Raw genomic sequence first — 16499 nt, forward strand, 5'->3', positions numbered from 1 at the left:
TTGTAACCTTTCTTCAAAACCGAGCCATCAAGCTGTCCCATTCGTCTGTATATTACCCCCAGGCGAATGGGCAAGTCGAGAGGTTCAATCGAACTCTGAAGAACTTCATCCAGGTTTCACTCCTCGAAAGGAGACCTATCCGACAAGCAGTTACGGACTACTTCTCTATTTACCGCTGTACTCCACAGGCTACCACTGGAGTTGCCCCAGCAGTTCTGCTGCATGGGCGAATGCCCCGAACCAGATTGGATGTTGTGGGGTTTTCGGCACCAGCGTTTGCAAAAGACCCAGCAAAGGAACTGGCGCGACTGCGCCAAAGGGTCCGCCTTCAACAGCGAAGCAGTAAGGAGTACACGGACCGCAGGAGAGCTGCTAAGGAGCCAAAGATAGCTGTGGGTGATCTCGTTCGTATCAAGAAGCCGTCCGTTCGCTTCAAGGGGGATCGCTCTCTTTCCTCGCCAACTGAGGTGTTGGGGAAGAGGAGACCTGCCTCTTTCCGACTTGCAGACGGCCGCACATGGAACGCCTCCAAGCTTCCGGTTCAAGTTCCGGTTCCGGTTCAAGTTCCGGTTCCGGTTCAAGTGCCGCAGCCTGCCCTGCCGCCGCCGCCTTCTCCCGGGTCGCAGCCGCCGCCTCCTGGCGTACTGCAGTCTGCCGTACCACAGTCGCCTGATCCTGATCCGCAGCTGCCTGTACCGGAGCCTGCCATGCTGCAGCCACCTTCTCCTGGGCCGCAATCGCGGTCTCCTGGCGTACTACAGAGCTCTACAAGCTCATTACCATCTCCGGCCGTGCAGCATACCCATAGGCCGTCCCGAGAGCGCTGGCCACCGGTCTGGCTCAAGGACTATCAGACCCACTAGTTGCCTGTGTGTATAGCACAGTGTGTATGTAGTGTAAATATGTATGTGTATACAGCGTGTAAAATGTACAGTGCATGCATAGGGGTTTCTTACTAACACTTACTAACAACTGATCACTACATATAAGGGAGGGAGTATGTTATATTCAGTTTCGGTTTTTACTTTGTGTTCTTTCACCCCCAGGGGGCGCGTCTGTCCTTTATGTATATATTGGATGTGTTGCGTACAATAAACGTCTTTTTGTACGGTGGTGCTGCCGGTGCTTCTTACGTCTTTCGCAAACACCACACCAGTGCTCATCGGAATTTTCGAACGGAAGACAGCACGTCATGAGGACAGCGGCAACCTTAGAAGAAAGCCAGAAATGAAATCATGAAGGCCACATGCCGCTGCTTTTTGCCATAACAGCAAACTGACCAGTTGATTGAGGTGAGCATAGTCAGGCATTGTTCAGCAACATGAATCGCGTCAGAGCGCTGAAAAAGATGCGAACGGCACGACGACAGATGAATGTACGTCTCATCAATGAAGCCGAAGTTGTGATGGAAAGTGCTGACAGTGCAAAGATTTCATCTTTGATTGAACGGCTACAAGGCAACAACGCAGATTTAGATAACGTTAACACCAAGCTGGAAGAGCTTATTCCAGAGGACGAGTTCGCTACACAGTTTGAAGCTGTGTTGACATATCAAGACGCTGCACTAGAAATGATGGGACAGCTGAAGGCTTGGGAGTGGCAACTGCGTCAAACCCATTGTCCTACGACAACCCAGTCTCTACCTGCAAGGCCATCCCTCACGCCTGAGGATCGCACACTGCGAAAGGTAATCAAGCTTGCCACACTCCAGCTGCAGACATTTGACGGACAGCTCTACCACTGGCCTTTGTTTTGGGAGCAGTTTAGGACCGCTCTTGAGGAAAACGAAAACCTGACAAAAGGAGGAAAGTTTCAATATCTCAAGACTCTTCTGAAAGAGGACAAAGCCGCCGGAATTTCTGGACTGCAAGCGACGGCCGAGTGCTATGACGATGCCATCGAGATTTTAAAAAGTCGTTTTGGAGATAATCGTCGTATTGTACAGGACCATCATGCTGACTGCGGGCTCTAACAGCAGTTGATTCTTCAGAAGACGTCTACAATCTTCAAAAGCTGTTGGATTATGTGCAGTGTCACATCAGAGATCTTAAAAGATTAAACATCAGTCCTGCCAGTTATGCAACTATGATGATGGATATTTTGATGAAGGCATTGCCAACAGACATCGTTGTTGGTTATTACCGAAAAGAAACAAACCTAAGGTTACCACCGTCTACGACAGACAATGCAGGCTCGGGACAACAACAGCATGACTCATCATCAACAGCCACAGCCGAGAAAGAATTGCAAGAATTCCTGAAGTATCTTCGCGTAAAAGTTGAAAGCTCCGAAAGAAGTGAAGCTCATGAATTTAAAGGGAAGAAAGGCACCTGTCAACCTGAAGAGAAAAAGAACTTGAACGCTATTCTACCAACAGCAGCGGTTTTGCAGTCTTCGTCGAAAGCGAAGGATAAAGACTATTCTGTGGGTGACAGCAGTATTACCCACGAATAAAAGTTGGATAAATTGGCTTTTTTTTGTTATAAGCACTTTCTTTTGTCACTCCTTGAAATGAGCTTTCAATGTATGCGTCTTTCGACTAAGTACGACTGCCTCTACCGACAAGATTCTGTGAAGTTTCAGGGACTTGGAGAGCATCGGTATTATGCCAGCCGACAACACTCCAACCAAAGAAAAGAATACGGTAAAAGATGGATTTGAACAGGACGTTACCTACTTCAATCGTTGCTATCAAGTCGTGCTTTCTTGGAAAAAAGGTTGGTGACTACTAGATGGTAACTGAATGCAAGCAATGAAGGGACTGAAGTGTCTGGGAAAGAAAATCAAGAACAATCTGGAGTTTGCTGTGGAATGTGAGACTATGACAACCTATCCAGCTTCTGTACCTGATGGAACTGTCTGCGATGTAATGAACTCAAAGTGCGCGACTTCGCGGTGGGCGGAGGATCTTGAATAATTGTCTTTCCTTGAGAAGATGATGAAGAAGAAGGTATTGAAAGGAATGCGTGAACTTTCAAGAAAAAAGAAAGCGTCCGCCATGGACTGTTCGAACTGCTATGTGCAAATAATGTAAATACAGTCTTGTTTCTTCAAATGCCGTGACCAGTTATTTTACGTAGGTCTTGCCAGGAAGCTCGAAGATTTCGAAGGCATAGGGTTATGCAGATGACGTCACGATATGGTGTACTGGAGGCAGCGACAAAGAAATAAAAGAAAAATTACAAGAAGCTGTAAACATGACGGAATAGTACCTTATTCCAGCGGGACTCCGAAACTCACCCAAGAAATCTGCACTCCTGCTATAATGACCTAAGAAAAGAGGCTGCAAACCCAGGGGATGAATTCCAACAGAGGGGAATGAGATAACACTTTATACCATGAGCGGAAGCGCCATTCCAAGGGTGGCTTTATTACAACAGCACTTGTGAATGGTAAAGGTCAAGTAATCAACTCGGCTTCCATCTACACCACAGAGCCAGAAATTGACGAGCGAAGAGCCATTGCATTGGCACTTTTGGACCCAAACAGATCGAGGATCCACAGAGACTCTAGGGCAACCATGCGAGCATTTTCCAAAGGAGTAATCTCTAGACAGGCTCTGGCAATGCTTAAGGGAAAAGTATTCAAGCCACACAAGATTATTCGGTTTCATGCTAACATGCGAGAAATTAACGGTGCTCCTGCAAACCTCAACCAATCTGCCCACAATGCTGCACGAGGAGTTGTCAACATTGCAGCCACAAGGCTAGAAGATGCTGAGGTTTCAACATGCAAGTGTTGACTTCGACTTCGTAATAAAAAGAAATAATTTACTCACACATATAAACACACGCCACACAGGCTACACTGAAAACGCCACACAGGCTACTAGACTCCACACAGGCCAAACACTGCACGAGAGTCTCTCTGCTAGTCGTCCTCTTCCTTCAATACCTACAAAAAGGCAAGTGCATTTCTAACATCGACCATCCTGCAACGCTTAACGTCCTCGTTAAGTCTGTCCCGAGAATGTTCTTGGCTGACTTAACACACAAACTTTCAGCCATTCTCCTATATGAAATACTTAATAAATGACACACGAAGGAAACAAAATAAATAAAGAACAAACAACTAGATATACACCTACACTTTATACACTGGAGCATCAAGGTCTTCATGGCAAGCAGAAGTTCGCCCGTTCGTAGCGTGAAACGTGCAAGAGAATGTAGTTGTTTCCGGCCATCTTGACTGGCTTGACCTTGAGGAACGCCACGACGAGCACAATGTCAGTGTCCTCCTTTCTGGACTTCAGCTTCGGCGCTTGGTCTGGCTTGGGCTTTCGCTTTTGTCCCCTCTGCAGTGATTCTTTCTTCGAATTTGCTCTGGCTTTTCCCACCTACTCAGTGTCATCTGGTTCTGTTGGCTTGGGCTTGTTACCCTGCTTTGGCTTGTTCCGGGGCTCTTCGTTCTACTTACTTTCCATCTGTTCTCAGGCACTTTTTACCAATTCTTTCAGTAGCTTGTCTTTGGTTTTGTCATCTTGGCTTGGCTGGCTGTCCTCTTGCTGATCCTTATCAGTTACGTTTTGTCCGTTGGCTGCTTTTTTATCTTTTTCCTTGTTCTTTCCTTCGGTTTTGTCGTCTTGGTTTAGCTGGCTATTCGGCGTTTTGTCTTGTGCAACCATGCCTTCCTCCTGTGTATCCTTATGTGTCCCCTTTTGTCCCTGGGCTGCTTCTTCGACATCTTCCTAATTCTTTTTTCGCCGCATTGCCCTGCTGTTCAATCGTTCCGGGTTTTCCTTTCACTATCTCTGCCTCGCTGTCTTTTCTTGCAGCACCAGGTTGAGAGTTCGTCTGTTTTTCCTTGTTATGATCTTCAGCTTTGTCCTTTCCTTTTGGTTTTCCTTCGCCCTCAAATTCGGCTTCGCCCCTGTTCTTTGGCTTTCCTGTTGCTCCGGCCAACATCTTGGGATTTATATCTTCGCCCTCTTTCGTTGTCAGTGTTTTACAGTCTCCGGAGTTTTCGGCATGTGACAGGGTTCGTTCGGAAAACAGGTTCACGCGTCTTCCGGGGGTTGCAGAAGGCGCGACTTCTGGTCCCTGTAGACCCGGGGTGTCGCCTGCTTCCGCCGTGGCGCTTCTGGTTGAGAGCAAACAATGGCCTGTTGCGTAAATTCTGGAGCCATGGTTGACGAAGGTACGACGGAAACTTGCCTCGAAATCTTCCCACGATGTAATTTGGGAGTTCCTCGAATGGTACCTGTCATTGGCAGCTCCAACCAGTTGGGCCTTGGCAGCTTCTAGCGTGTACGCAGCTCGCCATCCATGAAGGTTAGACATGCGAAAAATATTCTCTATCCACTCGCGCACCGAAAAAGTGCCTTCGGAGCCGTTGAAGGGACTGATGTTGCGGCTTAAGTCGGGAATCACCTGGAACGTTGGTGCTGGTTGAGGTTGCGCCACGCCTGCCGCAGACAGTCGTTCGAGCAGCGGTGATAGCAGACGGTCCTTTTTTGGAGCATTCGTAGAAGGTCACAAGCCGTGATCGTGTCTCCGTGGTTGGAGTCCGCGTCTCCACTACCAGTCGGGTTGACTAGTTCGTCGGCGTGTTTCAGTAGGGTTATGTTAATGAGCCACGTAGATTGACCAAACTTATTTTTTCACCGTGGTGATTGGATGGCGATATCCCACTTCTGAATGGTTGACTTCGACCTCGTAATAAAAAGAAATAATTTACTCACACACATAAACACACACCACACAGGATACTAGACGCCACACAGGCCAAACGCTGCACGAGAGTCTCTCTCTGTGTGTCATCCTCCTTCTTCACTACCTACAAAAAGGCATGTGCATTATAACGCAAGAATCACCTCCTTTCGTACAAGGAGCTAATGAAACATTTCTACCTAAGATGCAGAGTCTTCCCCTTCCACACAGTAAACTAAACGGAGCTCAGGCCATTACCCTTTGGCGGTTACAAACAAGAACCTATCCGAACTCGCTGTTAAGGATTCATCCGGAGTTGAGTGTTCCTACAACATGCGACAAATGCCACGGCCCCATAAATCTTGCTCATATGCTCTGGCGTTGCTGCGTGTTACACAGCGACAAAGAAAATACTGAAGAACGATGAGATGCAGCTTTGTGCAGTACTACATAAGAGAAACAATTATGGACAGTCGAGCGGGCCCGCCAAGCGGCTAGGACACTAGCATGACCTATGGGACCTTAATAAAGTTGTTTCATCCATTCATCCGTAATACTCGGTCATCGAAGCTAACTGAAGGCAAGCGAAGCCATTTTAAACAGTTGTTTGCTGCGAATGAAGTGAATATTTCAAAAACGATGTCAAAACCACTTCGAAATGAGTGTCCTAAAGCGTTACCATGCTTACTTACACCAGGCTAACACGGTCTGAAATCTGAAAAGTAGACACTTTTAGTTGGGCATACAATGAAGTTGCGTATGCTGTGAAAATTATGTTGCGTACGCTGCAAGTGAAGCATGCGACAACACTTTTAGTTTAACGTACCTTGATGCATTTCACTCAATTAGATATGTTAGACGGGAGGGTTTGGAATGCTTAGCAGCGCCAGTGACACTCGAAGTATGCGAGGTCCCAGTACCGTGGTCCCAGTAATAACGTGGCCTCTGTGATCTGCTCGAAAAGCATCATCACTGCCAGGGCCACCAGCATACAAGTCAGGCCGTGGGTGTTCGCTGTGCAGATTTTTAGCATCGTTCCTGGGTGCACTGAACGTGCACATTCTTTGCTGTTTCTAACTTGGGTGCGCAATGTAAGAACAGCATCTGATCAGGCATGGCCACGCTGGATCGACCCCAGCATTCTAATACAGCGCAGCTGTAATTGAGGCTTAGTGTACACCACAGCAAGTGGTCGCGTTCCAGGTATTCATGACCTTACGGTGTACTACTGGCACATTTAAGGAGTGAAAGCTCACACAACGTCCAAGGCGTGTTACGTTGCACCATGAATAAAAGTACGCACCAAGCTGCCATTTTATTTACGGGTTCATTTGCTGAGAGGCCTGGCAGAAGGAGACCCATTCCTGCGCACAACCCAATGAAGGCGATTCTTGAAGATTTTTGTGAGACCGCTGCCAATTTCTTCTGAATCGTCAGGATGCCAAAACGTGCCGCTTGAATTTACCTTGTCTGGCATGAAAATATCGCCTTTCATTGTGAAGTACGCATGGCTTGCATCAGGTCCGCTGTTGCTGTCTGCGTCTAACGCCACTGTACACTCTCGTTGTGCTTTCTTCGAGGTCTCGCGAGAACGTAACGTAGTAAGCGTTGATTTACGTATGCAGCGTCTTGTTATGGGCGATCTAGAATCAATACGTTATGTACTGGACATGCCCAGTTCCCCCATGTGATAGTGTTGTGCACGTGGGCTCGTTACGTACACCCAACTAAAAGTAGAGAGCTTTAGAATAACGTTTGCCGGCACTGCTGGCGTTGCCAGCATAGGGGGCCCCATACGAGTTTTATAATAGCGTTCGCCATCCTGCAAATCGCAACGCACAATCGAAGTGACACAAGAGCTCGCGATGTGCTATTCTTAAATTCCCTAGTGTCTAACAGTAGGCGTACGGTAAGCGGTACGTGTAACGTACGTATCTACGCATGCGCACTTCGCACCCGCTATCAAGGCAAGCCCACTGTCTGTCCGGGGGTGACGGTTAAACTCCGGTATACTATAACCATGGAGGAAGGAATAAACTGAGGAGTGCCCGTTGGGTGAAGCCAGACGTAGGGAAGAGTAGAGGACATAGTGGTAGAGGAGTACTCCTCCTCTCAACTGTGGGCACGCTTCGGCAGCTCGCGCATGCGCAACGGGCGAGAGGGAGGCGAGCCGTCACGTCGGGCGGCACCCCCGCCATCAACTTCTCATAATCAGCATAACTGTTTCGCTTTTCCAGATCAGTTGGTGGCGGGGGTGCCAAATACTCGCTTGTGAAGTGCCTGTGTGTCATTCACAGTCTCATAACGGCTCAGATTGTGAATCTACAATAAACTTGCAGCTTCGCACTTCGTGTTTATTCTACTGAATGCAAGAGAGCAAGAAGGTGGCTGGATAATCGCCATAACCGGCTGTTCTGCAGATACCGTATAACCTCAAGGTAAAGAACATAATGCAATGTAACAGTGAAATGTTGTCTAAAGAAACACCGCGCAACTGCGTAACGTCAGCGCCGCCACTCAATCAACATTTCAGCAGTATAGCACCATCCACTTGATTGTTGCACTATATTTCTGCAAACTCAACACACACCTCCCACAGGCGTGGGCGTTTGTCCTCGTTCGTTCCACCTGCAGCCCAAAAATTTCCAGTCTCAAAGGCAGCACGCTGCTCGTTTCGCTCAAATATTGCAGATAAATATGAGGACAAATTTTCACCAGGGGCACTCGTACAACGCAGCTGTGAGCAGGAACGTCGTGAACGCGGTGAAATTGAATGTGCTACATAGTTGCCATGTGATTATGTAACTTTTACTTCTGCGTGCGTGTGCACTGCTCCTCGGGAAGAGCAAAAGTGGTCGGCAGACCCAACCTTTGCCGCCCCTGTGTGTCAATAAAACTGATTGACGCGTGAACTACTCAGATACAAACTCGTAGATTCTGACAAGGCCCCAGTTAAACTCGTGACTGCCATTGTGTCTGTGTAACTGTAACAATTGATGCGGTGGACCCGGCCCCGACGTGGGTGTTGTTCACTACATGCTATTAGTGCGCCTCCCGCAGGACTTCAATGAAGTTAGCCCTGCCGTGGTAGTGTAGTGGCTAAGGTACTCGGCTGCTGACCCGCAGGCCCCGGGATCGAATCCCGGCTGCGGCGGCTGCATTTTAAATGGAGGTGGAAAAGCGGCAGGCCCGTGTGCTCAGATTTCAATGCACGTCAAAAATCCCAAGTGGTCAAAATTTCCGAAGCCCTCCACTATGACGTCTCTCATAATCATATAGTGGCATCGAGACGTTAAGCCCCAAATATCAGTCCATTCAATAAAGTTAGTTCACTAATTAAGTAAATAAATAAATCCCGAGGGCTGCGCAGAAGGAGCAGCACAGTCACAGAGTAAGCATGAAAAGCGGCCTTTCAGAGTCTTTTTCTAAACAATCTTTGAGCACACTTGTTGGGTACCCACTACTCCTAAAATATTTTCTGTGTTGTAGGCCGGCATTCACTATGCTTGCATTCTTCTAGAAGCATGATCTCTGCTAAACCATTGCATTATGATAACAGTTGATCTCCTGTAGACTTCTTCCAGGATGTTTATATATACTTCATCGACGCCCTGATTCCGCAGTGTCTGCATGACGGCTGATATTTCTACTGAATCAAACGTTTTCTCGTAATCAATGAAAGCTATGTATAGTGGTTGGCTGTATTCTGAGCATTTCTCTATTACCTGATTGATAGTATGAATGTGGTCGATTGTTGAGTAGCCTGTTCGAAATCCTGCTTGTTACTTTGGTTGATTGAATTCTATCGTTTTCTTTACTCTGTTAGCAATTACCTTTGTAAATAGCTTGTATACTACAGAGAGCAAGCTGATCGGCCTGTAATTCTTCAATCCTCGTCATCTCCTTTCTTATATATTAAGATGATGTTAGCATTCTTCAAAAATTCATGTAATCTTCCCGTCGGGAGACACCTCGTAAACACGGTGGCTAGTTTTTTTAACACAATCCCTCCTCCATCTTTCAGCACATGTGATGTTATCTGATACTAACTAGCACCTTTGCTTCTTTGCATGCTCTCGAAGACTTTTCTGACTTCTATTATTACTGGTGGGGTGTCATTTGGGTTTCTGCTAGTTCTTATATTAAGGTCCTGGTTATGCCGGCTATTATACAGATCTTTGTAAAACTACTCGGCTATTTTAACTATCCTATCCATATTTGTAGTGTACTCAAGAAGATGAGTGCTACTCAGAAAGGCAGAGGGTATCACTCAGTTTGTGAAGAAAACGACGTTTGGTTGGGGCTGGTTCCGCCATTACCACTTGACTTGTTGTGACCACTCTCCTGTTATATAAAAAGGTGCCGCTCTAAAACGCCTCATTTTAATTGGTGGAGGTGCTGGGTAACGCATAATCCTGGAATTGCGAAATCGTACGTTGCCTTCAGTTGCTACTATGTCCACAGAAGACCATCAGCAGGCTGCCGCCACGACTCCAACTACTGCAGCTCCTATCTGTCTCGGCTCCGTTCGGCAACGCGATCCACCTACCTTCAGAGGGACCGATGACAAGGACGTGGAAGACTGGCTCGACGAATACGACCGGGTGAGCAAGCACATCAAGTGGAACGATGCGCACAAGCTTACCGTCGTCCAATTTTATTTGATCGCCGTCACCAGTCTGTGGTACCGTAATCATGAGAGAGACCTTCCCTCCTGGTCGGCCTTCCGAACGGCGTTTGCGGACTTGTTTGGCCGTCCAGCGCTTCGCAAACTACGGGCCAAACAGCGCTTGCGTACTAGGGCTCAGCAGAATGGTGAAAATTACACCAGTTATATAGAAGATGTGGCCGACCTTTGCCGGCGTGTCAACTCGGCCATGACTGAAGCCGAGAAGATCAAACACATCTTGAAAGGCGTGACTGCAGACACATTTCAGATGCTCGTCAGCAAGAGCCCACAAACGGTAGCGGAAGTGATCCAACTTTGTCAGAGATATGGCGAGCTTTGGAAACAGCGTGACACCACTCGTCGAGCCAGCGCACCATGTGCAACAATCTCCCCTTTAACGTTGCCTGGCATCACTATAGACCACACCACTTTGCTTCTCGAGATCAAGCAATTGTACGAGAAGAGGTTGCACGCCAGTTGTTCCTCGTGCCTTATACCTCCGAAGGTGCCCCATCTACTTTAGCGCCATCAATACAGCGAGTCATCCAGGAGCAATTTAAGTGTCCGAGGTGCTACCAACAGCTCCCACACCACCTGTGGCTGCTCCACTGACCTATGCCGAAGCACTGAACGAAACCCGACGTCCGCCTGTCGCGAACGCCTACGTCCACACGCCCCTTTGTCGTATCGCCTGAGCCTATGCACGAGGCTGCCCGTACTTTCTCCCGACCACCACCACCACGCTTTCAGAACCCTTGGCACACTCAAGACCCATATGGCCCTATATGGTTCGCCTGTGGAACTGCGGGTCACACAGTGCGGTTTTGTCGACGGCATGAGTTTTTCCTGCATGACGACGTCCGGCCCAACACTTATGATTTCCCACCACGACCTGAGCCTGCTGTGTCTGGTGAGCCTGCCACCATGGAAACATTTTCACCTTGCTGGAACTTCAACAGACACCGGTCGCTTTCCCCTCAACATTATTCCTTTTTCCCTGTGATACGTCGACCTCGCTCTGTCTCTGAAAAAAACTAGAAGCTGTAGTTCCGGGGGCAAGAACTGCGTACCTTTCGAACTCCACAAGACCTTGTTTTTGGCCGTCTAACGCCGTTGCTGTCTCCGTTGAAGGTATACCTGTGTTTGCATTGGTCGATACTGGTGCTGCAGTGTCTATAATGACTGAGAAACTTTGCCGTCGACTAAAAAAGTCACAATGCCTCTTCACGACTTGGTTTTGAGCACTGCGAACAAGCAACGAATTCGCCCTTTTGCTGCATGCACAGCACCTGTTGTTATTGCTGACGTTATTCATGATGTCGAGTTTGTAGTGCTCCCGTAGTGTTCCCATGACATTATATTAGGCTGGCACTTTCTCTGCACTCATCATGCAGTCATCGACTGTGCTCGTGCCAAAGTGGAGTTCTCGCCGTTAAGCGACGCTGCTTCACTCGACTTGCCCTTTTAACCTGCAAAAGTTTTTGTTGCCGCCGACATTTCAATACCCTCGTTCTCATGCGCCCGAGTTCCACTTTCCTGTGACGTCTCTCATGGCTCAACTGTTCTCTTTACGTCTTCTGAAACCGCTGTCCGCTGGAAGTGCTTCCTGATCCCTTTCGCCGTTCTGAACATTCACGATGGATCAAGTGCCATTTCTGTTTCAAATCTGTTTCTCTCACCTTCCAAGTTACTGTGCGGAGAGTGCCTGGGCTTTGCCAATGACATTGATCCCTCGAGTGCACATGTAGTTCCTGACCACTCGACTACGCTACCTATTGGTGCTGTTGATTTCTCCGCGTCACCCTCTTCCCCTTTATTCACCGATGCAAATTTGCGCTGCATCAACACGAACCTTACGGCCCAGCAGCGCCGACATCATCGCCCTCCTCGAGCGCTTCCGCGCCAGCTTCGACCATCAGCAACTGACTTTGGGCCCTGCTTCCACAGTATCTCACCAAATCGACACTGGTCTTCACGCTGCTTTACGTCAGCGTCCGTATCGGGTATCGGCATCTGAGCGTCGTATAATCGCGGAACAAGTTGACGACATAATGAAGCGCGGCGTTATTGAGCCCTCTAACAGCCCATGGGCCTCCCCAGTTGTTCCAGTCAAGAAAAAGGATGGCTCAATAAGATTTTGCGTCGACTACCGCTGGTTGAATAAGATCACGCGCAAAGACGTTTACCCGCTACCTCGAATAGACGATGCCCTTGACTGCTTACAAGGCGCGGAGTTCTTCTCGTCACTAGATCTGCACTGAGGTTATTGGCAGGTTCCTATGGCTGAGCCTGATTGCCCCAAGACAGCTTTCGTTACCCCCGATGGCTTATACGAATTTAACGTCATGCCATTCAGGCTCTGCGATGCGCCTGCCATTTTCGAGCACATGATCGACAACATCCGCCGAGGCCTGAAATGGCAGACATGTCTGTTATTTAGACGATGTCGTGATAGTTTCAAGTGACTTTTCAACGCATCTTCAGCGCCTCGAGACAGTGCTCACTTGCCTCACTTCCGCCGGTCTACAGGTTAATTTGAAGAAGTGCTGCTTTGGCACTCGAAAACTCCTAATTTTCGGCTATGTTGTATCTAGAGATGGCATTCTTCCGGATCCGATGAAACTACATGCCGTTGCCGAATTTCCTAAGCCGAACACCTTAAAAAAACTGCGCAGCTTCCTCAACTTACGTTCATATTTTCATCGTTTTATTCACCACTTCACTTCCATCATATCGCCTTTGACTGACCTTCTTGCCGGCAACAGTGACCCTTCTAGTTGGTCGCCAGCTTGTGATGATGCATTCGCGACCCTCCGCCACTTTCTTACGTCACCTCCAATACTGCGACATTTTGATCCTCTTGCCCTGACAAAAATACACACGGATGCTAGCGGAGTTGATCTCAGTGCTGTGCTCGCCCAGCGTAAACCTGGATTTGATGAGTACGTCGTCTCTTACGCCAGCCGTGCGCTCACAAAAGCAGAAGCACTATTCAGTCGCTCAAAAAAAGTGTCTGGCCATCATATGGGCCATAGGCAAGTTTCGACCCTATCTTTATGAGTGCTCATTCAGCGTGGTTACAGATCATCATGCATTATGTTGGCTCTCCTCATTAAAAGATCCTACCGGCCGGCTCGCTTGTTGGGCACTTCGGATACAAGAGTACGACATTGATGTCGTTTACCGATCTGGACAAAAACATTTCGACGCAGACGCTTTGTCCCGATCACCTCTACGATGTGATGACAAGTCGCTGTCCTCGCATGCCCTCGACGTATCTGCACTTAGTGTCAGTGACATGCTACAGGAGCAACGAGAAGATCCTTGGATCGCTTCACTTATCAACTTGTCGAATCGAACTCCCTCGCAAAACATCCCTAGAGGTATGCGCCGTCAAATACAGCATTTCGTCATCAGAGATGGTTTGCTATACAGACGGAATTATCTCTCCGAAGGACGCCAATGCCTCCTAGTTATTCCCAGGTGTCTCCGCTCAGACATAGGTGCCTCCTTTTATGCCGACCCACAATGCGCCCATGCTGAAGTGTTAAAAACCTACACCTGCCTGTCCCACCGCTACTACTGGCGTGGAATGTATCGCTTCGTTCGTCGCTACGTACGTTCCTGTCTCGCTTGCCAGCGCTGAAAGAATCCCACTCCACGTTCTCCCACTCCACTACAACCCTTACCTTGTCCTGCCCGACCGTTTAACCGTGTTGATATCGATATGTATGGACCTCTTCTGATTACACTGGCTGGAAATCGCTGGGTAATCGTCGTTATCGATCACCTTACACGCTACGCATAAACTTCCCTTCTCTCTTCTGTGTCAGTAAGTGACGTCGGTCGTTTCCTATTGCATCGGATCTTTTACGTCACGATGCACCACATGAACTCCTGAGTGACCGAGGGCATATGTTTTTGTGGGACGCCGTCGAATCACTTCTCAAGGAATGCCAAGTCATTCATCGCACCACCACCGTGTATCATTATCAATCTAATGGCATTACAGAACGATTCAACCGTACATTAGGAGATATGCTGTCAATGTATGTTGCAACCGATCACTCCAACTGGGACAGTATTCTCACTTTTGTAACGTACGCGCATAATACTGCTGTCCAGACAACCACTGGTTTCTCTCCATACTTCCTTACCGCCCGGATGTTGCTGAGTCGACGACGGTGTCACAAGCTGCTGAATACGCGGAAGAGTTTCGTCAGCTTGCCCGCTCCCGCACAAGTGTTGAACAGCAACACCAGAAACACCACAGCGATAGTCCGACGCCTTTGGCTTTTTATGCATCGGATGACCTTGTCTGGCTTCGCAACCCTTCAACCAGCTTTGATCTCTCAAGAAAACTAATGACAAAGTATACGGCCTTTACCGTGTGGTTAAACAAACATCACCCGTCAATTACATTGTGGAGCCGCTAGAGCAGCCCTATGATCAACGACGCCGTGGACGTGAGACCGTCCACATAGACCACCTAAAATCGTATTACGATCCCTCTATTGGTTCCTGCCCATGAGTCGCCAGGCTGGCTCTTTTCCGGATGGGAGGAAAATGTAGTGAAGACGACGAGTGCTACTCAGAAAGGCAGAGGGTAGCACTCAGTCTTTGGAGAAGACGTTTAGTTGGCTGAGTGCACAGGCTGGTTCCGCCATTACCACTTGACTTGTTGTGACCACTCTCCTGTTATACAAAAGAGTGCCACTCTAAAACGCCTCATTTTAGTAGTTTTTTTGCCTGCCTTATCCCTTTGTCCATACATCCAACTTTTGCTTATCTCAAGTTTCTTCTTCACTGCTTTGACGCTTCCTCCGTTCTTCAAAGTGTGTTCAGTTCCCTCCATGTTATACCTTTTTACATTGAATACCTTATGCCTATTAATCAACTTCAAAAGCTCAACCAACTATATATTGTCTGTTGTACTTGAGGCTTTCATGCTTTGATGCTTCTTAATGAGATTCTTTGTTTTCTGGGACAGCTTGCCAGTGTCCTAACTACCATAACTCTAACTTCCACTGCACACTCCGTAATTATACTCGTCAGATTATCATTCATTGCGTCAACGCTAAGGCTGCTTTCTTCAGTAAGAGCCAAGAACCAGTTCTGAAGAGAGACTGAATTCCTGTACTTTTCCTCTCAGTGCTAGCTCATTGATTGGCTTCTTGTGTATTAGTTTCTGTCGTTTCTTCTTGAAGTGTAGGCAAATTCGAGGTCGTACTATTCTATGGTCACTGCATCGTACCTTGCCAAGCACTTCCACATCTTGCACGATGCCTGGGAGTGCACTGAGTATACAGTCTATTTCATTCTTATTTTCGCTATTAGGGCTCTTCTATGTCCACTTACAGTTCCCTCGTTATCGGTAGAAGGTACTCAAGATCCGTAAATTATTGTGGTCTGCGAATTCTACTCACAGCTCCCCTCTGGTATTTCTGGTTCCAATGCCATAATCTCCTACTGCCTGGTCTCCAGCCTGCTTCTTCCCTACCTTTGCATTGAAGTCTCCCATCAGTATAGCATACTGTGTTTTTACCTTACTCATTGCCGATCGAATTGAATCGAATTGAATTGAAGTTTATTTCTTTCTGATACAGAAAGAGGAGATTGCACGTCTTCATAGAAGCTTTCAACTGAGGAGTCATCATGGCTAGATGTAGGTGCGTAAGCCCGTACCACCTTCATCTTGTATCTCTTATTCAGTTTAATTACGATACCTACCACCCTTTAATTAATGCTATAGTATTCCTCTATGTTGCCAGCTATGTTTCTATGAATTAGGAACCTCACTGCCAGTTCTCTTCTGTAAGCCAAGTCCCGATAGCAAAGAACGTGCCCATTCTGTAGCACTGTATAGGCCTCACCTGACTTCCTAACCTCACAGAGCCCTACCACATCCCATTTAACACCCTCGAATAGTACAGCTAGATTTGCCTCACTAGATAAGGTTCTAGCGTTAAACGTTGCCAAGTTCAGGTTCCAATGGCGGCCTATCTGGATCCAGAGATTCTTAGCACCCTCTGCTGCGTTGTAGATCTGACCGCCGCCGTGGTCAATATCTTCGCAACTGCTGGGGACTGAGGGCCGTGAGTTGACGTGTGTATGTGGGAGGTAGAGGCCAGATACTGTACCAGGGTAGCCAATCCTTCTCTGGTTTGAGTGTTGAAATCCTC

At 47.8% G+C, this 16499-nt stretch overlaps 1 protein-coding gene across 1 annotated transcript; it reads left to right on the forward strand.

The window, feature by feature from the left end:
* The first annotated feature begins 1321 nt into the window (after positions 1-1321).
* Positions 1322-1972, forward strand: LOC142774856 (uncharacterized). Its single transcript, XM_075875994.1, has one exon. It carries the CDS (start codon positions 1322-1324, stop codon positions 1970-1972), a length of 651 nt encoding a protein of 216 aa, XP_075732109.1.
* Positions 1973-16499: the final 14527 nt, after the last annotated feature.

The sequence above is a fragment of the Rhipicephalus microplus genome, chromosome 10 (genome assembly GCF_043290135.1).
Source record: "Rhipicephalus microplus isolate Deutch F79 chromosome 10, USDA_Rmic, whole genome shotgun sequence".
In the NCBI taxonomy this organism is placed as follows: Eukaryota; Metazoa; Arthropoda; class Arachnida; order Ixodida; family Ixodidae; genus Rhipicephalus; species Rhipicephalus microplus.

What these genes read in the sequence shown, in the direction of transcription:
- LOC142774856 (XM_075875994.1), top strand. Translation starts at nt 1,322, where the DNA reads ATGAATCGCGTCAGAGCGCTGAAAAAGATGCGAACGGCACGACGACAG.